This window comes from Strix uralensis, chromosome 4 (genome assembly GCF_047716275.1).
Source record: "Strix uralensis isolate ZFMK-TIS-50842 chromosome 4, bStrUra1, whole genome shotgun sequence".
NCBI classification, from domain to species: Eukaryota; Metazoa; Chordata; class Aves; order Strigiformes; family Strigidae; genus Strix; species Strix uralensis.
This window is the reverse complement of record NC_133975.1, coordinates 33975400-33999292: the sequence shown is the minus strand read 5'-3', so window position 1 is coordinate 33999292 and position 23893 is coordinate 33975400. Positions and strand designations below refer to the sequence as shown.

The 23893-nt window shown below is 39.6% G+C and overlaps 1 protein-coding gene across 1 annotated transcript in view; it reads left to right on the top strand.

Moving 5' to 3' along the window:
* Positions 1–687: 687 nt before the first annotated feature.
* The window catches only part of MTMR7 (myotubularin related protein 7), a 49096-nt gene continuing 25890 nt past the window's right edge, over positions 688–23893 (top strand). The window contains exons 1-5 of the mRNA XM_074866294.1: positions 688–939; positions 17716–17838; positions 18875–19037; positions 21022–21179; positions 22767–22895. Of these exons, the coding sequence (XP_074722395.1) occupies positions 916–939; positions 17716–17838; positions 18875–19037; positions 21022–21179; positions 22767–22895 (597 nt within the window). The 5' untranslated portion in view covers positions 688–915. The remainder of the gene's footprint in view (positions 940–17715; positions 17839–18874; positions 19038–21021; positions 21180–22766; positions 22896–23893) is intronic.

Sequence of the window (23893 nt, the reverse complement as noted above, 5' to 3'; positions counted from 1 at the left end):
AGTTATTTGCACATTGGCATAAACACTGAAAAGTTTCTCTTTTTGCTCAGAATATGGCAGCAATTCAGAAATGGTTGGATACCTGTTCTTCATCTTCGTGCAGGTAAGCTGGGGAAACTAGCTCTGTAGCATTTCTTTTTGCTCCAAGAGGCAACACATCTCTTGGACCAAGCAAGGCAACAGATGGGACAAGGAATTTCAGGCATAAGACTGAAAATTGTGTGTCACAAAAAATCACTCCTTGAGCAAATCTGAGGATGCAACAAAATCGTAAATTATAGAAAAACAGACATGCAGAGCTTGAGAGAAATGAAATTCAGTGCTTTAGCTTGAGTAAGTGCAGCTTTTGTCTTTGAGATATTGGACATGCTGGTCCAGGGAACAAAAAAAAATACAAATAGGGGGAGGCGATGTCAGACAGAGCTGCCTTTTATGTTTCTGATCTTGTCTTTCCTGAAAGAAAGGACAGAGCGATGTAATTTCAGCTAAGACAGCAAACCGCTGAAGAGCCAGGCTGTGCCTTTCGGTGCCCTGGGAAGCAAACCCCCGCCGCCGCCGCCGCGGGGCAGGGTCCCGGCGGGCCGGGGGGCCGGGGCCGGGGCCGGGGCCGGCGCGGGCAGGCGCGGAGCATCCCCGCCGCCGGGGCAGCATGGCAGCTGCCGGGGAGGTGGAGCCAGCCACTGACCTGCCAGCATCGAAACACGGGCACGTTATCTGCTTTGAATAAATCCTCCCTTTTTCCTTCCTACCTGCGCCGGAGGAAAAATCAAATCAAAGATTATGAAAAAAAAATAATATATATATACATTTAAAAGCAGGGCTGGCAGGAGAAAGCAGGAGGGCGGCCAGGTGGGTAGCGCTGCCTCTCTGCCGGCGGCGGGAGGTGCATGAGGAGCTCGGCGGGGCGCCGCCGCCATGGAGCACATCCGGATGCCCAAGGTGGGTCCCGGCGGGCGGGCAGCGGGGCCGGGCCGGGGCCGGCGGGGAGCGGCGGCGGGGCCCGGCCACGGCAGCACCGCCGGGCCCGGCCCTGACAGGCGGCGTTAACAGCGGCCCGGCGGGCGTGGAGCTCGGCCCGGCCCGGCCCGGCCATCCCGGGCGCGCTTGGTCGCTGCTGCGGGGTTCGGTCTGGGGGCAGTTTGCGGTTAAATCCGCCCAACTACGCCGAGGGGTGGACGCGCTGTTCTGCCCTGTGGACTGAGGATTTGTCGGGCATTTTAGCTGCGTTTTCTTCAGTCCCTCCTGTTAGCGCAGAGTGTCCCTGAGTTGCAGGTATCCAAAATGAGAGGCGTGTGATCTGCGTTTCAGACGCCTTTATTTTACCCCGGTATTTCAGACCTGGTGATGAATGTGTTTGGTGTTTGTATACCGACATTTGGCTAGTTTAATCATTCTTTTTATACAGCTTTCTAAGCATGAGGCCTGTGTTTGTTAACAAAATTGCCATCTTGCTCTAAAAAAGAAGATACAGTTTTGACACATACAAATTTTAGATTAAAAATAATAAAAAATGAACCAGAGCAATATGTTAATTTGAAGCGGGGGTGGGATATCTTTTTGTATTTGTTTATTAACCCAAACCCCTGTGATTAACTGTTTTGATTTGTGCCTATTTGTTTATTATCAATATTTAGCATGATGACATGAATTTGAGGTGAGGGCCTCCTCTTAGTTTATTTAGATTTTTGGGCCTTCAGGTGTTAAGCTGCAAATATATTAAGAAGATAGGCATTTATAACAACTGCCTTTCCTCTCATTTCATGATCTATTACCTGCCTTTGTGGGAAGGAAGAGTATCAGAATAGTAAGAATGTATCCTACTGCAGGTAAGAAACAATCAGTGAAAGTTGTCTGAACAGATGTTTCTGACCATTAGCTGAATGTTGGAAGCGTGAATGAGGAAAATAGTGAAAACAAATTATTAAGGGTAGAAAAAATCCTAAAAAGAAATGGTTATGTTTGCTGTGAATGGAAGGCTCTGGCAAGTCCTTGTTGCAGGCAATGGAAGCTTATCTGTTAGCTTTTCTACAAGCAAGTCCTTACAATGTTGCTATGCACATGTAAACCCATTTCTGTATCTGACAGCTGTGAGAAGGTACTGTACTGATGACTCAAAACATTGAAAATCTTACTCAGTGTGAGGTGATTCTGCAGTCTTGGTTCCTGGCATTCTCTTATATTATAGTTCATTCATTCATATACATAGTTCATATATATTCTCTTATAGCTATGCTAAAAGTTCTCTCTAATATAATAAAGCAGTTTAGAAGACATGATTTAAAGGTACAAGTGATACAAAAATCCTTTAAAATTTCTTACATAAATGTAGAAAATCCAGGACATTCAGCATGAGTCAGTTCTCTCCAGTTACTCCTAAATTCAGTGGCAAGACTGTATCTACAGTCACCTAGCAGAATTGGTATCTTTGTCAAAAAAACACAGCTTAAAATCAACCACCAGAACAGTGTTGGGTTGTTTTGGTTTTGTTTTTACTGTATTTGATTTTGATAATTTGGAATTTAATGTTAAATGATTTCCAGCGCCAGCAATGTAAAAATAGGTAAGGGAAAGCTGTGTGGATCTAGGGATAGTCTCACTGTATCATGTGGCAGTCTCTGGTATCACATTTCCTGACTCCATCCAATTTTGTCCTGAGAGAAATTTGACAAGCAACTACCCTACTCTTTAAAGGTATTAATCTTAGAATGACACTTTCCTTGATTTGCAAACCCAGCAAAATGGAAAATCAATATAAATCCCATACTTAGAACATTAATAAACTTAATAATATCTGAAAACAAAATTCCTACCCCAAGTAAACTCTTTTCTTTCAAAAGGCAGTAAAAACCATCTGTATCACATGATGTCCATTAGGACTTGGCAATTGCTTTTTATTTTAATTGAAATACAACTGTAGTGAGTGATGGTTCATAAATATTAAAATAAATCTTGTAAAACATAACTGTCATTTAAATTCCATGGCAGTTGGACCAGTAGTTCATTTAGGTCACTACTCTGTGTCTGACAGTGACAGAAGGAGAGTATGTAAACCTGGCCACATTCTGCACCCTTTCAGCATCCAGAGTCGTATTAGTGTCCAACCCTTCTTAGTTCAAATAGTGTCCATTTATGGGCCTCTCTGTGTGAGTTTGCCAAAGCTCCTTCTAGACATGCTGACACCCTCTGCCTCCACAGCCTGCATGGAAGCAAGTTCCAGAAGAGCATGGCTGTACAAAAGAATTACTTTCTTGTATCTGCTAAAAAGTTCATAGTAATTTCATTCAATACTCCAGGCTTCAAGAATTTGGGGAATAACAGTTCCGTGTTCATTTTATCCGTGCCTTCACCGTAAATCTTGATCACAACCCACCAGATTCTGATAATTTCAGAGAAATGTCAACAATGACCCCGAGACCTCTTTCCTGTGTGGTAACTCAATTCTGAGTCTGTGGTTGTGTAGGTGTGGTTTAGGTTGTTTTTCCTATAGGTACACTAATTTATGGCTGTCTCTGCTGAAGGTTTTCTGTGTCTCTTTTGACCACACACTCTGTTTTGCAAGGTTCTTCTTGAGTTATTGTGCCACAGATTTAGCATTTGGCTACCTAAGACAATTTATGATCATCCAGACTTGAAGATTCCACTGTTTATTCTTTTCTTCAGGTCACTGAGAAAGTTGAATAAAACCAGTCCCAGCACCAGACTCTGTAGGACTTCACTGTTGACTCTTCTCCATCCTGAAGAGAGAGCATTAAGCCTTAGTCTTTGCTTCCTGTCCTTTAACCAACTTTGTAAATGGACCTTTCCTTCATAAGTAGCATGGGAACTTAGTTTCTCTAATAACCTCTGATTGTCAGAAGCTTTTCTGGAACTCTAAATGTATTATGTCCTCTGGATCACCTTTAGCCTTGTGCTTTGTGGCAGCATCACCGGACTTTGGCAGAATTTCTCTCTGCAAAAGTCATTCAGGTTCTTTCTCAGCAGCCTGTGTGTATCCACCTGCTCAACAATCCTGTTCTTTCACATGTTGTCGACATAACTATGTAATTTTGCTAATGATACATTGTCTAATATTTCACCAAAAGACGTGATGCCTTTAAGTCTAGTTCTGAAGAATTTAATGGCTGTCTCTCCTTAGCAAGTTAAAGTAGGAAGTCAACAGCAGAAATAGAAATCAGGTCTCTTGACAGTTGTCTATTAGACAAAATGACTTTTCTTCATTATTTTTGAAATTATATTCCCTAGACCTTTCGGACCTTCCCTGGACTTTCTGAATATCCAAGTCCCAAACACACTATTTTATGTACCGAACGCTATTGTTCTATCATTATACTACTGGTAGAACAGAGTGCCTGTATGATGCGTGCTTATACATACATACATGTGCAGTAACGATGTTTTCACAATGTTAACGTCATCCTATGTATACAACATTTAAGAGTTGCTAACAGTCACTCATTGCTAAATAGAATTATATGTTATATAATTGTATATTATATATATTTTAAAAATTAAAAATTAGTAAAACCACTGTCTGCCATGAGTACGGATTGAGCAGCGAGATAGTTTAGGATAACTGCCAAAACCCAAAATGTGACAAATTGCTCATAACAGTTATAAAAAACTAATAAGCAATACGTCTCACAGACTAGAAGCACATCTTGTTAACGTGTAGAGATATGCCTGGCCATGGAGAGATTGACAGATAAAGAGCTCTGAAGATATGTTTACTTCATAGGGGAACTTTATGCATTGTTGCTAATCAGTTACTTTATTTTATTTACCGGTGTTCCGTATCATTTGTCTTTGTATATTGGCAGCAGTCCTTCTGAATGCCCTTCTTACAATAAAGAATACATCAGATTTATCCCTGGTGTAACAGCTGTCTTCAGTGGAGTTAGCCCAGAAATTAATTTGGCTCAGTATGTCTTGTTAACACAATACTTGGGATGACTTCAGTTGCTCGAGTGCTTCAATTTTTGTGATGTTATGGTAAGGTATTTCCTTTCAATGATCCCTTTCTCAGGCAGAATTTAAGATACGCTGCCACTTCTCATGATAATGACAGATCTTTTTACCAGATGTATTATTTTCCAAAACAAATTTCCAGCGTGTGTAAATGAGTGTTGTTTCCTTTTGTTTTCAGTCTATTTTCCTTTACATAGTTCTTCCTCTTCATTCAAAAAGCTTTATAACACAAGTCAACTTTCCCACTGTCTCCATCAGGAACCCTGTATCATTTACATCCACTTTATATATGACACATGTAAATGGCAAAAAATTTGTCCAGGTGCTCATCTAGGTCAAATAGCAAAACTAAACCCAGCAAGCCTAATCTTTACTCTCCAACTACATCTGCTGGTTTGCTGGATCTTCATCTACTTTTAAGCTAAGCTCTCTCTGTGCCTTCTGTTGAGATAGGAGGTGATACTAGTTAAGTTCTCCATATTCAGGTTACCATTCTTCCTGGAAAAGTTTGCTTTCACTTCAGTGATGTAGGAAAGTAGCAGCAGTCCTGAGGCACTATCAGGAACCACCTGGGGATGTGGGCTGGTTGTTTCCCCAACAAGTCAGGGAATGGAGTACCACAGGTACTTCGCCATAGCTGTCCTAGCTCTTCGCTAAACTTTTCTTTAGTTTGCTATTTAGGAAATGCAGAGAAGGTGAGGCTGACATGGCCCTTGCCTTTTATTGGTGTTTGGGGTCATCAGCTTATGGTAGACACTCTACTGCATCCTCTTTTGAGTGCCAAGTTGATTTTCTGCTTTTCAAGTGTTGTGTAAAGGTGGACAGTATTCACTTTTCTGTTCTAAGTATACAGCTTAGAGCAATGTACCTTACAGCTCAGCTGGTGCTTTCTGATTCCATAACTGTTTTCTAACTTTACATCATGGTTAGGAAATGTTTAACCTGTTATGAGGCCAGACACATTTAATGACTTCAAACATGTCATTCTACTTGACTGCTTATACTCGAAGTGATGCATTAAAACATCTACACTCATTCTGGACATTTTGGACTCTGATTTTGTGCATTATAGATTTTTTCTTGTTAATAATTTTTTCCTATTTAAAATGTGATATAGTTTTCTTTGGGTTCCATTTATTTCATCTTTGTGCTGTGGAAATCTGAGCACAAATGATAACTTTAATGCAAATGAGCTTTGTAACATACTATGCTGAAAAGTGTTCTGTGGTTTGGCATTCAAGAGTGGAGGTGGATAAAATTAAAACAGGAACTGCAGAGGATATCTAGGTGATGTGGGATTGGATTTAAAATCTCAGTTTGGAATTTGCTCCTAAAATATTTGTTTTGCATTAGAGTCATCAAGGGACCAGTTTATTAGTGTCAGTTTAGATTTAAACAGAATCTTGTAACAGCCATTATTCTCAAAAAATTTAGTCAGAAAATGGTCAAAAGGTCATGCAAATCGTGGTTATTGTGCAGTCATGATACCAGTTTAATTAAATTCCAACTCAAGGGTTTGCTTTTTTTTCCTAACCCACCTCAGAGAATTGCAGACTTTTAAACTTTAGCTACATTTGACTGGATGTCAGAACCACAGCCTGATTACAGTATGGACCACAAACTTGATACAAATTATATTTACAGTTTACCTCACCCATAGATCATATTTTCATAGCTAACCTGTCTGACCTGCAATCCAGCTGGGAATTGCCCATCTCAGCCTCAATTTTCTCATCATCTTTATCATTTAAGTCACTTAATATGTCTTTTTGCAACTGGAGGAGATCTAGAGCTGTCTTTGATTTGGGTGGGTTTCAAGATGATTTCATTATTAGTGAAATCAAACTAACTCCTGCTAAAAATAACTATTGCGGTGTAATTTCAGTGAATCACATAGCCAGAATTGCTCTTTGGGTCTTGGACGTCCTCTTCCTCCACATCACGGGTTTAGTTTGGCTCATTCCCATTGTATATATGTGAATACGAGACTTTGTCTTGTTATATGGGAAGATTTTGGCTGCTGTTTTATTCGCTGGCAGTATTTCCTTTTCCTTGTTCAGTGATTTGGATTTTTTTTTCTTTCTCCCAGGCTTGTCAGGTTGTAGTGTTTCTATTTCCCTTATTTTGGAGTGTTTCTGTTGGACTCCACCTTTCCATTCTTAATTCTGTTTTTCCTTACCAGGAACTTTTCAATTAAATAATTTTAAATTGACATGTTTCTATTTACCAGACTAAAATGAGTCACAGAAGGCTATTGTTGCTGAAGTTCTGTAAAAGCATCAGCAGGGTTCTGGTGAAAATTTGCTTGTTTTCCTGGCTGTCTACCCAGGAGATTACTGGGGATCTGAGAACTGTCCTTCCTTCAAGTCAGCAGAGAAATTGGAGACTTTGGGGTTTCCGAGCTCCACAGTCCTATGTCAGGTCTTCAATCTGGAGACCTAACAGTAGATAGCTCTTGGTTCCTGGGTCCACAGTCAATGTCCTGCAGGTCTCACAGCCCACACGAAGCCAACACATCTTAAAGATCTGGAAGACTTGCTTTTGGCTGTGGATTTGAGAACTGTGATTCACCCTGTAAGACCAGGAACCTGAGAACTTGGGTAATTCAGGCTTGTTCACTGTTAGGATGCTAATTTGGTCTTCATGTGGTAGAGCTGAAGCCTTTCTTTTTTATCTACTAGATCAGACTAGTGGTGCTTCTAATTTTGTAACCAAACATTTGATTCAGAATACTGACTAACAGGGAATGTAAAGAAAACTGGGAAAAGCATGATCCATCTGGGAAGATGCTTCCAAATTTATGTGCTGAAGCACGAACACTGATGCAGCCAGTGGTCCTAATCCAAAGGTCATTTAAGGCAATGAAAGAATTCCTCTGGCTTGAAAAGACTCAGGATCTAGCATTTTGGCTTTTATGGTTTTGGTTCTGTTTTCACTTGGTTTTCTTTATTGTACATTAACCTTAGAATTAGGGCCCTTCTATTCCGAATGCTTTTTCTTTTTTGAAACTTGGTTTTCATACGTATGCCTGTTCCCAATATGCACTTTATTTCTATTTTCCTTGTAGTGTTGTTTAAAAAAAAACTCAAACCAAGTCTTTCTCTAAATACCTTGTTTTTCCCACGTTATGTGAGTGGGAAGGCATTTGTCTTTTGTGGGATCTGTATACCGACTCATTGTATTAATTGGAAAGGTAGTTTTTCTTTAGATTTCTAGTTTTGTGTCTATTCCTTCTAGATTTAGATTGCTCTGTTAAGTCCATAATAATATAATATTTTCCTAATCCTGGAATTGGCAGATGTCCTTTTGATTTTCTATGCCAGACTTTCATATTTCAATAATGTGACCGTCAATAAAGAGGCAGCTGGATAAAGTCATAAAACAAGCTCTAAAAACCATGGAAAACCACATACTTTAATTTGCTGTCTTGGTATCCGTGTCTAAACCAGTAACTCTAAAACTTATTGCACTTAAAAATGGTACTGAAAATCATTTAGACAGCATGTCTGCAGGGTACTCTTTGATTTCTGTTTATGCATAGTAGGAGACTGAGGTTGGAGTGGAGGATTTGGGAAGTTTGGCTTTGGAGTGGTCAAGGCTGGAATCCCTAAGCCTGCTGTTAATGAACTCAAGTGGGTGGTATTCGATCTATCAGTGTCTGTAAGCTAAAAGCATGATCTATTTGCAACAGAAAATACACACTGATATTTCCTGGTGTGCAGGTGTATTCTGCTGAGAAAGACAGATCACTACCATGAGAAAAGGGAGTCCTACAAAGCATGTTTAATGCAAATTTTTTGTGGCCTGCACAGCTGAAATGGCCTGGTACTGCTGCTCTGAAATAGGCTGCTGAACAGGGCATAATTCTGAACATGCAACAGAAAAGACTGTATCAAATGGAGGAACTTAAACGGACATTTCTTTTCAGTGTCCCTTGGCTGCATGCAGAATTTCTTCACCCTACTCCAGCTTACTGGTGTGAGCAAAACAATAATTTTCTGTATATTTTTTCAGAACTAAATCTAAACAATTTTGGCAAATGTAGTAAAATTTACTGACTTGAGGAAGCACATTTTTCCCTAAATTAAAGCTGTTAGATATTTTTTTAATATCTATGTTTTTTAATAGAACACACAGAAAAATTAAGAAATTCCTCAGTTGCTCTCTTCTTTTCTAGATAAATGAGATCTAATATAGACTGAAAGAGAAAACATGGATGAGCTTTGTGTTAAAATGTTGACACCATATTGCAATGCTATATACACTTAATAGGTTCACTGCATCCATTATACAACTGCTACTCAGCTATATCTGATAATATGGTACTGACCTCCCACTTTTTATAGATCTTAGCAGACAATAGGGGGTTTTAAGCCAAATTGTTAGGTAATTTGTTCACTGTCTTGCTAACATTATGAGTCATTCCTTATATTTTTTCAGCTCTTTTCCAGTATTCCCGTTTCACTTTAGTCCTTTAGTAAATTTGACTTGCTTAGATTTTTCTTGAATATTTTCCCCCATCCTGTCAGGTTTGCCCTGAGGAAACTTTTTACAATGCAGAGCTTAAGGTGTCTTTACTTAAATTTAATGATTTTGGTATTTTTGGCTTTGGTTGATTCTTTTGACATATGCAACCATCCGACTCTGCGTTACAGATTGATTGTGCAGTATTTTACTGCACTTGGGAAATCTTTTCAGAGATGGAAATACAAAAAAGTTACATGGATCAACTACAGTTTTCATGATTCTTATGAAATAGAATAGAAACCACATTAAACGGCAACATCAATTGGCAATTCAGTTTTCCTTTATTCTTGTTCCAAGATTATGCAAAAAGGTCACTTACTGTATATTTTGTTAAATGAGTACAACACTATATCTTTGTGTGAAAAAAAGTTGTAATAGCATTTGGTCTTCTGCATGTTGTATTTTTTCACCCTCAGGAATTATGCTAAACACATGGATAGCTGGGGTCAACCAGGGTGAAGAAAGCTCAAATATTCCACTTGGCCTCATACCATACCAGCTGTGCTCCTTTTTTCTCATTAGACTCAGGCTTTTGGCTTGCACAAGCTCTTCCCTTAGCTTTTGCGTGCCTGCAGTGCTGAAGCTGGTCAGAGTCCTGTCACTAATTCCCAGGATTCGGTTTCTTCGTGCTTTTACTTCCATGTATAACATCACAAGGTGAGTAGGGAGAGGCAGCTGAAATCCCCAGGAGGTCTAGGAGCCCAAGGGAAATCGAAGTCCTGGACAGACAACAAGAAGCCTTTCTAGGGCTAAGGGGGTGCCACTAACCTAACAGGGGCCCAGCCCTGTTCCTTGGCTTTGGGTCAGCCTTTTCAGCAGCACAGACCGTTGTGAAAGCAGTCTTTTATTGCCCTTGAAGAATCATTGAAACTCCTTCATACAGTCAAAGGTCAAGGTACTTGATCAGCTTTTATCTGGATCTTGCTTTGAAAGACTTTTGTTGTAGACCAATGAATTTTAACTGGCTGAATAACGGAGAAGCTCCTGAAGATGTGGCCTGAGCTAGGACATTCCCTGCTTAGCTTTAATTAGCAGCTTTGTCCTGTCTGGGAGGGTTTTCTGGCCTTTCTTCCTTTTTTGTGATAAGGAATTAGAGAATTTAGTAACAGTTCCTCCTAAAGAAGTGGGGAGCACTTGGTGATACATGGGAGCAGAGTTATTTTGTTCTTCCACTTGTGTTCTCCTTCCAGATGCACAGTGATAATGGTAATGGACAGAACTGGCAGTGTCTTCTACTTCAGGTTAGCTAATATATGCGAAGCAAACACACAGACCTATGTAGTGAGAATATAACTCTTTGAGATGTTTTTTCCTAATTCAGAATTTCATTTTGTTTGAAAATCCTACAGTACAGACTGTTTTGTGTCAGATAGCATCTCCGTGAGTGGTGTTGTGTCAGCAAGCAGTGGGACCAGGGTTTTGCTCCAAGGCATGGTTTTGTCCAGTCTGACCAATCTGCTGTACAGCTTTGCTTCTGAACTCTCCTTTCCCTACTTGAGACTGAATCCACAATCAGAACTGATCTTACATCTATCTGAAAGAGCTTTCCCATCTGGAGTTATGAACAGCATGAAAAAGTAGCAAGAACGTCTGCATTTTTTTACGATGGTGCCCTGTGTTTGGAGATACTGAAACATCTTAAAGAAGTGAGAATGAAGCTAGCATATTCAAAAAGCATTTAAAAACAGGCCATGCAGTCAGACCTTATTCAAGAAGTAACCTATACTAAAAATGAAAACAAATTAGGGTACATGGATATTTTTAGGAATAACATTTTGGCACACCAACTTTTCTGAACACTTTCGGAGTCATATCTTTGCCATTTTTCCTCAGGTGGGAGTCCCATTGAAAGTGGTAGGAGTTGTGCCTGAATAAAGATTTGACCCATGCTTTTCCCTAATATGACATTTTTTTCTTGAATGACCTCCTGGCAACCTTGTTTGTAAGTCATTTGTCATGTTTATTCTCTGACTAAAAAGTGCCTTCCATCTGTTCCTAATCTGCATTCCCTTTACCTTCTATTTTTGCCTCCTTTTTTCTGTCATCTGTGTTGCATTGAAAATAGAATTTCTGGCCAACTTTATTCATCCCCATGTAAGGGGTTGTAATCATTGAAATAAATCTCTTGGCAGTCTTTTCTTTAAGCCTAGACAACCACAGTCATCAGGCAAAAATAAATGACGGGGACAACAGCTTCAAATAAATTATTGAAGCTTTTACTTAGATGCCACTCTCCAGACTGGCTTGGCTAATGTTTTCATTTTTGCTCCTTGAGCTCTTCCAGCTCTCAGCTTTACGGGCTGGTTTTGCTCTTTTATATTCTTTACCTGGCATTTTCTGATCTGGTGTCTCCCACCAGGTGTTCATTTCAGCCAAAGCACATATGTGTGGTGTGTATGCTTTTTCTTGATGTATGTTAGTACATACATGATTTCTCAGGTTCTCCAATAAAGTCTATAGTAGTTTTGGTGAAGAAATGGAGCACTTCTTGGAGAAAAAGTAGGAGACGAATTACTACAGTGTCTCTTTCTGATATTAAATTCAATTTTTTTTTTTTTGCTATTGCTGATTTCTCAGCATGCTGCTACTTTTTAGACAGAAAAATTCAATTTCTTCCAAAGCACTATTGCTACGTGTTCCTCTCTTGTGAAAAGAATGTATTTCCATTCCCTCTAGACCATTTAAAGACACCGTTTGACTTGGCTTTCTTTTCATGATTAGGAGGGTGGAGAAGAAGAAAGAAGGCTCATTCTCTGAATCTTTTGATCAGCAGAATGAAATCTAGCTCTGTTTTACTTTCTTTTTCCTGTCCATGGGTGAAATGTTGTGCTTTTTCACAAAGTTTGAGTACCTGGAAACTAGGCAGAAGAAACACAGACGGATCTCAGATGAAAACCATGTAAATCCATGCAGGAGGTTATGCAGAAAGCTTTTAGAACAGGCTCCTGAGAACTTAGAGACCCTTATTGCTCCTGAAGGCACTTCATTCCACTTACTCCTATAAAGCAGAACTGTGAATTTGAATCCAGGTAGAGTTTAGACTTTAGCAGTTCCCTTTCCCTTTGGAAATGATTTAGATACGTTAAGGTGGTTCATGAGGCAAGTTATTAATAAACCCGCTTTATTTTTCTCATACTACAACCACAGATTGACATATATCACATGAGAAATAGGCAAGGTTAATCAATGAATCATGCTAATTTTTACTGAGCCAAATTTTAGGTTCTCACTAATTTTAACTGACTCTTATTGTACTCTTTGAGGTCAGCAGAAATAAGGGCTAGCTAAAAATTCAGTTTGCTGCATCATCTCATAAACTACTTTTTCCTTGTTGAGCCTGGTAGGAGAGCTCAGTCTGAGTTGTACTTATCCACGCTGAAGTACTGAAAAACTGAGAAGCTCTTGTTATAATGCAGAAAATGTGTGCTCTTGTGGATGATGTGCTGTGTCACAAAAAATTGTCAGTATAAAAAATTCTATATTCTCAAGTAAGTAGAAATTGCCAGGAGTTCCACTTAACCAGAGCAAAGAAACATGGACAACTGGACCAAATATGTGTGTCTTTCAGTACAAATATTAAAAGTCTGGAAAAAAAAAGGTTGAAACTAAAGCTACTGGTGATAAATGAGAATGTTGATGTAGCAGGCACGTTAGAAATTTAGTGGAAGAAAAATAATCAATGTGTCAGGCACATCGGTGACAAATTACATGGAAAAGACAAGTAAAGTTCTGCCTGTCGAAGACCAGATCTTTTTGTATTGAAGTAAACAGAGTCAAATCTCATAGATCTTCTGGTTTGAGCTCAGAGGACAACTGAGCACCACGCAGCTGCTCACTCACCCTTTCCTCCTCAGGAATGGAAAGGAGAAAATAAAGGAAAAGGATCAGGAATTGAGATAAGGACAAGGAGGGATGACTCACCTGTTATAGTCATGGGCAAAAGACAAACTCGTTAGGGGAAGAAAAAGAACATCACTTTAATTCAGACACTAACAACAACAACAGCACCTAACAGACAGAGTAGGATAGTGAGAAGCATTACCACATCTTAAAACCACCTTCCCTCCACCCCTCCCTCTTCCCAGGCTCAGCTTTGCTCCCATTTCTCTACCTCCTCCCCCAGAGTGGCGCAGGGGGCAGGGAATGGGGGGGTTACAGTCAGTCCTGCTGCTTCTTCCTCCTTAGAGGTAGGACTGCTCGCATTCTCCCCTGCTCCTGTGTGGAGTCCCTCTCACAGGAGACAGTCATCCACGAACTTTCTCCATCATGAGTCCTTCCCAAGGGCCGCAGCCATTCCCGTGCTGCTCCAGTGTGGGTCCCCACCATGTGTTGGCAATCCTCCTGGCGCAGAACTACAACAGCAGGGACTTCTTCCCACAGAGTCCCAGCCTTCTTTGGGTGCAGACACCTGCTCTGGCATGGGGTCCTCCACAGGCTGCTCCACTGTGGACCTTCATGGGTGGCAGGGGGTCAGCCTGCCCTCTCACCCTGGGATACAGGGGAGTCTCTGCACTGGCGCACCTCTCCCCCTTCCTCCTCCTTTCTTCCACTGATCTCAGTGTTTGCATCGGTGTCCTCCTCATAACTCCTCCTCACAACTTCTACTCCTCTTCCCCAGTTACCCTTCTTAAATACATTATTGCAGAGACGCAGCCACCATTGCTAATTGTCTTGCCTTGGCCAGAGGCAGGACTGACTTGGAGCAGGGGGAACTTCAAGAAGCTTCTCACAGGGAGCCACCACTGTAGCCCCCTTCCCCTCTACCAAAATCCCCCGCCACACACACAAACCCAGCACAACACATTAACTAAATCACAGAAGTGAAGAGTCCCTACAGATTGAAATTAAAAGATTAAACAGGAAAAGCAGAACTGTAGCACCACAGGACTGCAGTACAGTATTAGGACTGTAGTACCGACTGTCCTACCTAAATAGTGGCATTGCCTGTGACAACCTAAACAAGATCAAATGGGACATGATGGCAGGAAAATGCAATAACAGTGGGAGACATCATTTATCAAATTGAGATTGGGTAAATGGGCTGGAGATGGGGAGTGATTCTGAGTAAAAGTTTAGTTTTTTTTAAAATGATTGCTTATATGGAGGCTATTTGTTTATCTTGAAAAAAAAAATAAAGTAATTCTAAGTAATTCTAAATAATTCTAGAACCTGGTCTTAGACAGCGACAGAAAGACCTGGTTGAAAATACAGCTAGAACCTCTGTGTGACAGCAACTAATGTACTTAGATGCAGTATTCTTGAAATAGCAGAAAAAGAGGGGAAAAAAATCTCCCATGGCAATGTTTAACTTCAAAGAGGAAACTACATAAAAATGTGAAAACTGTTTAAAAAGAAAGAGAGCCAAATTTTAAAATGTTTATAGGAGTCATGAAGATTGTTTAAATATGGGAGCTCACTGCAAACCGACTTCCAGAAAAAGGTTTTAAAAGACCAAAAAAAGGTTTGCATAGCTAAACAGCAGGGTAAAGGAGTAAAAAGATGTCTCTTATTAAAAGGACTTCTTTTATTAGAAGTAAAAGGGCTTTCTTCAAATTGAAGTTGTGCCTAAATGAGGAAAATAAAGAATAAACAAGTTAAATATTTGAACAAAATAAGGCAGGCCAAAAGAGATTTTAAAGAACATCTTGACAAAGATTACTAGTAAAGCCACTTTCAAGCTGTCTTTAAGTAGGTAAAATCCTGACAGAAAATCTACAGAACTAGTAAATGATCAAAGTAGGAATGGTATTTAGGGATATGCCCATTCCGGCATATTCCTCTGTCAAGAACATATCAGAAGATTTCTTTGAAAACTTAAAAATGGAATAGAGAACAAAATAGCAAACATCTACACAAACCCATTGTACACCCAAAGCTTGAATTCTGCTTGCACTTTTGGCCTCTTCTCAAGAAAAGATCTTTTGTAGGATAATCAGAAGTGTGGAAGAGCTTGTCTGGAATAGCTTCCGTAAAGGTCACAACTACATAAAGTTGGGCTCTTCAGCCTGGGAACGCAAGGATGGGGGGAAGAATCTGTAAGAGCATGTGCAGCACAGAGAAAGTAAATGAGGAACAATATTCCCAGTTTACCAAATTGTTCACCAAATGCATGGTGCACCTGCTATTGGTGACAGGTTCAAAACAAGCAAGAGGAAGGGATTTTTTAGTACAATGCATAGCTGAAATGTGAAGTTCACTCTAAGAAGGTGCTGTGGGTGCCCATAGGTTACAGAGATTCAAAATGTTATTTAACAAAACTCGTGGAATTAAAATGTGCTTTAAAACTATGGCTGTTAAAAACTATGACCTCAGCTTAGGAAACCACCAGAGCTGCTGCTTTTTAGAAGCTGGGATAACATCCTGAGGGAGCATCAGTGCACGCTCACCTCTTATACTTTTCCCTCAGCAAATGAAATTGTCCACTCAGAGAGAAACTGCAGGGCTAGGTGGATCTCTGATCTCACCTGGTGCAGCCATTATATTTGCTTTAGTGAAACTTACTGCACTTTAATGCACTTTAATGAAATTTACTGCACAGTAACTGCAACTGTTCCTGTTTATTCAGATCCAACCTTTATTTTATTTGTAGCTCTGTGTTTAAAAAAAAAGCTCTGTATTAAAAAACCAACCAAACAAGAACTTTGTTAGCATATTGAGTCATGGGGCTCTGATTGATGAGTGGGGGGAGAGGATGTGACTAGGAGGCCTGGAAATTCATCCCTCAGCCCCTGCCCTGCTGTGTGGATGCTGCTTTCCTTTCATGGCCCAAACTACCTCAGTTTGTAGGGTGGGCATGATGACTGCCTTGTGCAAGATCAGGGCCTGTACAGCAGAGTCCTTGTTGACAAACCTCACTGTTACTGTTGTAATTTGTGGGTTCCTTTTAGAGGCGCACAGCCTACATCTTTCTTTTGTACCATCCCTGGTCTTTTATATCTCCTTTTTTTTGCTTACTACCGAAATGCTTACTGGGTTAATGCTGTGTTTCTTCCATTCCTCCTTAGCCCAATACGTGACCTCTGAAGTAGATGGTCCTGGGAAAAGACTATCCATGCTTTCTAGCTGTTTTATTTTTGTTTAAAGAAGATTATAACTGGCCTTGAGGGAGAAGACTTGGTTTTACTAATTGTTTAATTTTAAGCATTTTGCTACCAAACTGGCATATTTTGGTTTTAAGGATTTCTTTATTCCTATTTTTAAAATAGTGCAATGCATTTGGGATACACATTGTAAACATGTAATTCTTAGGGGCTGGCATCATTCTGTTTCTGGTATGATTTCAGTGCAATTATTTCTGCAAAATTTTGAGAATACATGGCTACATCCCATCTCTGAGAGTATTTTAGGAAGTTTCTGTCAATCTGATCTGGAATCTCTGAATTATTAAAAATCAAATTGATTTTGCTGATCCTCTCTTATTCTTTTTTCTTTGTATTTGTTGCACTCAATTCTGCTTTCAGGAAATTGGTGCAAAATTACATTTATTTCAATGCAAAAGTGATAAGGTCTTCTTTAACTTTGTTCTTTTTTTTTTTTTTCACCCCCTCTTTCATTTTCTTAGAGCAATATTTAAGTCAGCTTCTGTACTTCAAATGCAAGACTAGTCCCTTTTGATTTTAATGGGGGCATATCTCTTCAATAGTTATCTGGTGTGACCACTGCTGTCAGTCCCAATAGGAGCGTAGGGACAAACACTGAAACATTTTTTTTTTTGAACCATCAACGGAGACTTGCCTGGAAGCTGGAGTGAGGCCTGCTGAAGAAAGACACTCTTCTACCACTATCACCTCCTTATTATTATTATGTTCTTTAATTTAACTTCTTATGTATCACTGATAATTTTGGAATGGCTTGAATGGACAACATGAAGCTAGAGTTTAGCTGAAGGCCAGGCCCTGCCTTGCAATCAGAGGGTTTTGGTAAGGTGAGATAACAGGAAAGAGCTGAAGTGGGAAATTGTCTTTGGAAGTCTTTGCTAACAGAGTTTTGGATACATAGGTACCACAAGAGGGGGAAAAAGGAACATTAAGGTAGATCTGGACATAGATCACATAATGTAATCATATTTTCTCATATAGTTATACTCTTCTGATAGTCATTTCATATGGTACTGAAAATAACATTGTTTGTAATGGACAAAATGTGGATGTTGAGATCTCACTGTGGCCAGGCTATGTCATAGCCTAATTATTTCCTTTTTTTCTCTGTCATTTCTTTGTATAGGTGGAAAATGTTCGGTTACTTGATCGTTTATCTTCAAGAAAAGCTGCACTGGGAACCTTGTATTTAACAGCTACCCATGTCATATTTGTGGAGAATGGTTCTGAAACTCGTAAAGAAACCTGGGTATGAATTTTGGTTTTTTCAGTTAGCTGTGTGTGGCACTTGATTGATGGCAATTTAAATATAAATTGCAAAACAGTTTAAACATAGTAAATTAGTTAATATGGATGCTTTTATAACTTCAGAGCATGTGAAATTCCAGCCTGGTAATTTCTGAAAATTTTCAGTGGATTTTGGATATTGCAACACAGTGAGAGGAGTATAAGGACCTTCACCGTACGAATACCAGATGTTATTAACTGAGGAACAGCAGCTGTAAACTACAGTGTTCCTCCTATTGTCTAGGAAGAACTGAGGAGAAATACTTTGAATGTGAATTACTACCTTGGCTCACTCAGCTCTTGCCTCTCTCCCTGACTGCTTGTGCTGAATCAGTGATTTTGCCGTTTTAAACTTTTTTTGTTTTTGCTTAATGTAGTGTTTTGAGTTATCTATTTTGATGGATCAATAACATATGTTGCATGTATATATATAGGTACAGATACAGCTCCGGTGTCATACCATTTGAGAGTCTTTTATGTAGCTTGATTATGAATCCTTTGTCCATTTTTGTACTATTAACTCCATCCTCTTTTGGTCCCACTATTCCCCTCCTGATTTTTATTGTAATATCTCATCTGATGCAGTATTTAAAATTATATCAGGACTACCATTCTGCCAATGAGGAGGCCCAACATTTTAGCCTTATCTAACATGCCAGTTGATCTTTTCACTGTCCAGATAGATGAAAAGAGCTCTTTTTCTGACAACTGCTAGCTTACACTAAATCAAACAAACAAAAAGCTTTGGATAGCATGACCAGGCTAATGTTTGAGCAGCTGAAACACTCCAGAAGCGCTTCTTTGTCTGTAGGTGATGTATCAGGCGCTGCTAGAGCCTGAAGCTGGAGATAGGAACAAAACTACAAGAGGAAGGTGTGGGGATTTTCTGAAACAGTAGCGGAAGCTACTGTGCTTGGCCTGGCACATCATTATAAATAATTATTTTTCTTCCTAAAGATTTGAATCACTTGGCATAACCATTTTAAATTCCCTTGCAGGTTCTTCACAGCCAAATTTCCTCTATTGAGAAGCAGGCCACCACTGCCACTGGTTGTCCATTGCTGATCCGCTGCAAGAACTTCCAAGTGATCCAGCTGGTCATCCCTCAGGAACGAGACTGCCATGATGTTTACATATCTTTAATACGTCTGGCACGACCGGGTATGGGAAGGAAACTGGCACAAAAGCCAATCCTTACCTTGAAGAGGCAGAATATAATGGAAGGAATGTAGCTGTGCATCTTTGTCCTTTGCAGGTTAAGAAAAAAGGCTTCATTAGAGATGTGTTATGAGAGAAAAGCTCTCTGAGCAGACAAGCATATTAAAATAATCACTTATGGAGCAATGAAGAAAGCACATTATAACAAGTACTTAGTTCCATAAAGTATGACATGAACTTTTGTTTAAAATAATACTCTAGAGTATCACAGGCCATAAAACATATTATAATGCTATTTTATGTGTAGCTGTTGTTTACTGGATGCCTTGTGTGTGAATTTAGGAAAATACTGACAAGTCTCTAAATCCAGGGAACTTTCATGTTCCTGCTGTGACAGAAATCTCATGATATATTTAGTGGTCATGACAAGATTTGAATTTTCCCTTTCTGTGCCGTGCATAAATTTCTGAAAATCAGTGAAAGGTTTTACAGCAAGTAGTTGATTTATTCCACTGGACTGCCTGTGTTTCAGCCTATTATTATCTATGTTTTGAAAGTGCCCTTTTTGAATTTCTGAATTCAGATCAAGATCCTTTTGAAACCTTTCCTCTTTTCAATGAAAATCCAAATATTGCATCAAAGTCCAACATCTGATCCTCTGCATTATAGCTGCTCTACTAAGAACCAGTTGACGAGGCTTCTGGATTGTTTATTTTACATGATAACTGTAGAAATATAACACCAACCTCTGTCCTTTACTATTATTTTAACAGCATGCAAATAAAATGTCTAACACAGTCTGTACAAAAATGACAACATTGGCTTTAATGATTATCTTGCTAGGAGAACACCAATTTTATCTACTCTGTAGAGGGGGAAAAAATTGCACAGTCAGCCAGCACAGCTACTGAAATTTATAAAGTACCTTCTGTAATTAGGATAGTAGTAGTAGTAGTAGTAACATGCAACTGCAGCATATGTAACAATATGCTAGGTGATGCAAGGTGAAAGTAATCAGAGAAATTTAAAAACAATGAGACCAATTCAGTCAGCGGTTCTGCTGATGTAAATCTGGATTAATTCCACAGACCTGAGCTGCACATATGTGTTCATGTATGCTGGAAGGAATGCAGTTCTGTAATGCTCTTTCCCTGGGAGCCAGGAGGAAGACTGCACGCTGCTGTGCACCAGAACAGGACACAGGCATACAGAATGATGAAGGGAAGAATAGCTGTGGACCCTGAATACAAGTTCAGCATCAGACTGCAGTGGACAAGAAGGTTCGAATGAAGAAGAAGATGCAATAAGAGCGTGGCAGAATTAGCTCTTTGCATAGTTCAGCTGTACAGTAGTTTTCCTTCTCCAGAAAATTATCCAGTCTTCATGTGAGGCAGGATAAAATCTTGCTTACTTAAGTTTAGTCCTCAAACCTAACATTTAATTGAATTTATTGGAAACTTCCCTATTTAGGGACAAAGACTTCTGAGTTAGTTCATTTTTGGAAGATTGTGCTGCATAGTCCATTGTTCAGATCTTTTGTCTTTGCCACAGGACAGATGTTACATTAATAGAAAGACTTCTAAGATACTTCTGGCCAGCAAATTCTTTTGCAGAACAAGTGCTTATTCTGGCACTGACTTCAGTTTTCTTTGGATGAAAGTGTATGATCACTGACATTTTGTCTTTGTGCTGGGGGAGGCTTTTACAATGCAGTAGAGAAGTGGTCCAGAAAAACAATGTATTTTAAGTAGCACTACTAATAAGGCACATATATTGCAACACATACAAATAATAAAAGAGCACAGTACTTTCAAAGTATACTTGAAAATAGTTATAAACCAGGATATGTGCTTTTGTATAGCAAAGCATACTATTTTAAAAGAAACTACATAAAGGACAATACTAATTCTGTTTTTGAAATGTGATTTCAGGATGAGAAATCTGAACTGGGTTTACTGTGTTTGTTTGTTTGTTTATTTTTTTTCAGTGAAATACGAAGAGCTGTATTGTTTCTCATTCAATCCAAAATTAGATAAAGAAGAACGAGAACAAGGCTGGAAGCTTGTGGACCTCAATGAAGAATATAATCGGATGGGTATTCCAAACAACTATTGGCAGATTAGCGATGTAAACAGAGACTACGGAGTGAGTTGTTGTGTTTTTTCTGTTGTAGAGGCTGTCTGTAAAGCGAATCAGCAGTCTGACTGTGGACTACTGTAGTGCTTAGATGCAGTATCCCTTTGTGCTCAGTGCTGTACACACATGTAGTAAGGTGCATTTCTTACACTCTTTCACATAAAAAGGCACACAGAAAGTGGGAGAAAGCATGTGTCTTCATTTAACACATGTGGAAATGAAGCACACAAAACATGTCCACAGTGTTTTAAACATTAGTGCTTGGCTGCCTGGGGAGAAGTTTAAATCATACCTAATTAATGTTACATGTCTGAATGAGCGTTTTCCTGATATGTAGGCTTATATAAAATTACTACACAGTCATTTTAAGAAAAAAATTACTTGAAATAGTGAATTTGGCAATATTTTTTTTTCACTGGCTATCCTCACAATCCTTTTGAAGCCTCTGTGATTGACTATTAGTGTTTTTCAGAGTCATCTGACAGGTCATATGTCTTCCTAGCTGCATGCTCTCCTGCCTCGTTCAGTCTTGTACAATTGATGTCCCTTGAATGTTAATTAATTGTGAGAAATAATAACCAAACTATTTTTGAAGGAAGTTTGTTCATGCACTCCATCGGCTCTGTTGCTGGAGCATATCCATGTTAAGGAAGGTTTGTGAAGTTCTCAGAGAAGACTGAATGTGCTGTCTGGGTTTGTTTTCTTTTTGTTAAAACAATCGGAAAAAATGTTTGACCTCTTTTAAGATAAAGTGTAGGAAAAATGGCATCATGAACAAAATCCAGTTCGCCACAGCAGCATCTGTAACCACAAGCCCTTCCTTCTCTTTCTCCTTCATTACATATCTCTGAATCCCTCAGACCCTAATTTCTTCCTGGGCATCCTATTTCCTTTAGTCATCTCAGAAAGTCCCAGGGAGATATTGGATATTCTTTTGACTCCAGCCAGAATGCCACAGGCAGTATCAGGAAAAGAAAATTAGACCAGGACCCCATTTGTGGTCCCACTTGCCTCCAGAGGAACTTCTGGGCTTTTTTGCAGGCTCTTTGGGTTGCTTTCAGAAGTGGTGCGCATTGTCAGGCCTGCTTGCCTTTTGGTATCCTCATTTCATATGGATTAATTTATTTTCTCCAAGTCTCTTTTTTTGTCATTCATTTTATTATCAGATTTGCTGGAGAATTTGGCTCTATAGTCCCCTCCCATTATAACAGAGGGGTGTTTGAGACTTTCACCCACTCCCATCCTTACTTCCAAATTCTGCTACAAAGGAATCCATAGTTGTAAATTCCACCTTGCTGTACATAATGATGAATCTTTTCTGGTATGAATGTATGTTATACCTGTCTGTTCTCAACAAGGTATGAATTAACATTTGGAAATACAGCCCTTAAACCATTCTGCTTCAGTTTTGCCATCTGTGAGTTAGAACTAATACTTTCCAGCTTCAAAAGACTTTTGAGAAATGTCAGTGATGTGTGTACAATAATGACGGAATATTCCTTGAGATTAGAGTTCCTTGGTATTTTGTTTTTGCTGTGGAGATGGCTAATGCTACTTGTATTTTGTAGAAGAAATAAGTAGAGTTTCCTTTCACAGGTCTGTGACTCCTATCCTACGGAAGTGTACGTACCAAAGTCTGCGACTGCACACATCATAGTGGGGAGCTCAAAATTTCGGAGCCGAAGGCGTTTCCCAGCTCTTTCCTACTACTGCAAGGATAACAATGTAAGTGTGAATTTGTAGCTTTGAAGTGTTTGCTTATTTTGGCCTTGCTTTCATAATTCATAAGCTTTCATAAGAAGAAATCAGTGGTTATTGTACAAATAAAATACAACTCTGATTAGTGTGGTTTGTGCATATGGACACACACTAGAATTATGATTAGTTCATTAATAGGCATTTAATGCAGTCATTTAAAGGCAGCTTCATCATCCAGCTAACACTAAAAAATGTGATCCCTGTATCACAAGGAAGTGGGAGAATAGCAGAGGTCCTGAAACATGAGTGGCGGAAGAGTGAAGGCCAGTAGCAGGCAGTTAGCAGGTGACTGGAAGAGAACAGAGCCACAGCCTGAGAGCAAGTTGAGGAGAAGAAAAACCTTACTTGCAGCAATTAGACAATCAGGAGTAGCCTTACAAGAAAAGATCTGTGAATAGACCCGAAAAGGATGGGTGAAAGAGCTACCAAATTCTGGCTGAGCAATGTGTTGTGGCTTTGCTGAAGAGACTCTCCTTGTCTGTAAGATTGAGGAGTATCATGTTCTCCTCTCCATGACAGATATTCTCAGGAACTGACTCACCTGTCTGTAACCATTTAAAAAAGCCCTGTACCTAAGTTATTGGCATTTCTGTTTCTGGCAGCTGAGGTAAAAGAGACCCTTGGACTGAAGGATCCCATGGACTGGTATTTTTACATTTGTGTCCCAGGCCCTCTGAGACTGGCTTAGCTCAGCAGTCATTACCAGTTAGGAGGATGGTGTCCCCTTTGTACTTTTAAAGGATCTGTTTGTCTATTATCTCCTCCTGTTTCAGTCACAGGCTGGCAACTGCATTGAGAGATCTTCCCTAGTGCTGGGAGATGACCAGGATTTCCCAAGAGACAGTGCTAGTGCGGGATTACAGGGCTTCTCTGGAGTTTGCCACACAGGGTAGGAGATATTTCCATAGGATGTCACAAGCAGAAATCATAAGTTACAGTCTCCATGGAAATCTTATCTTTACAGT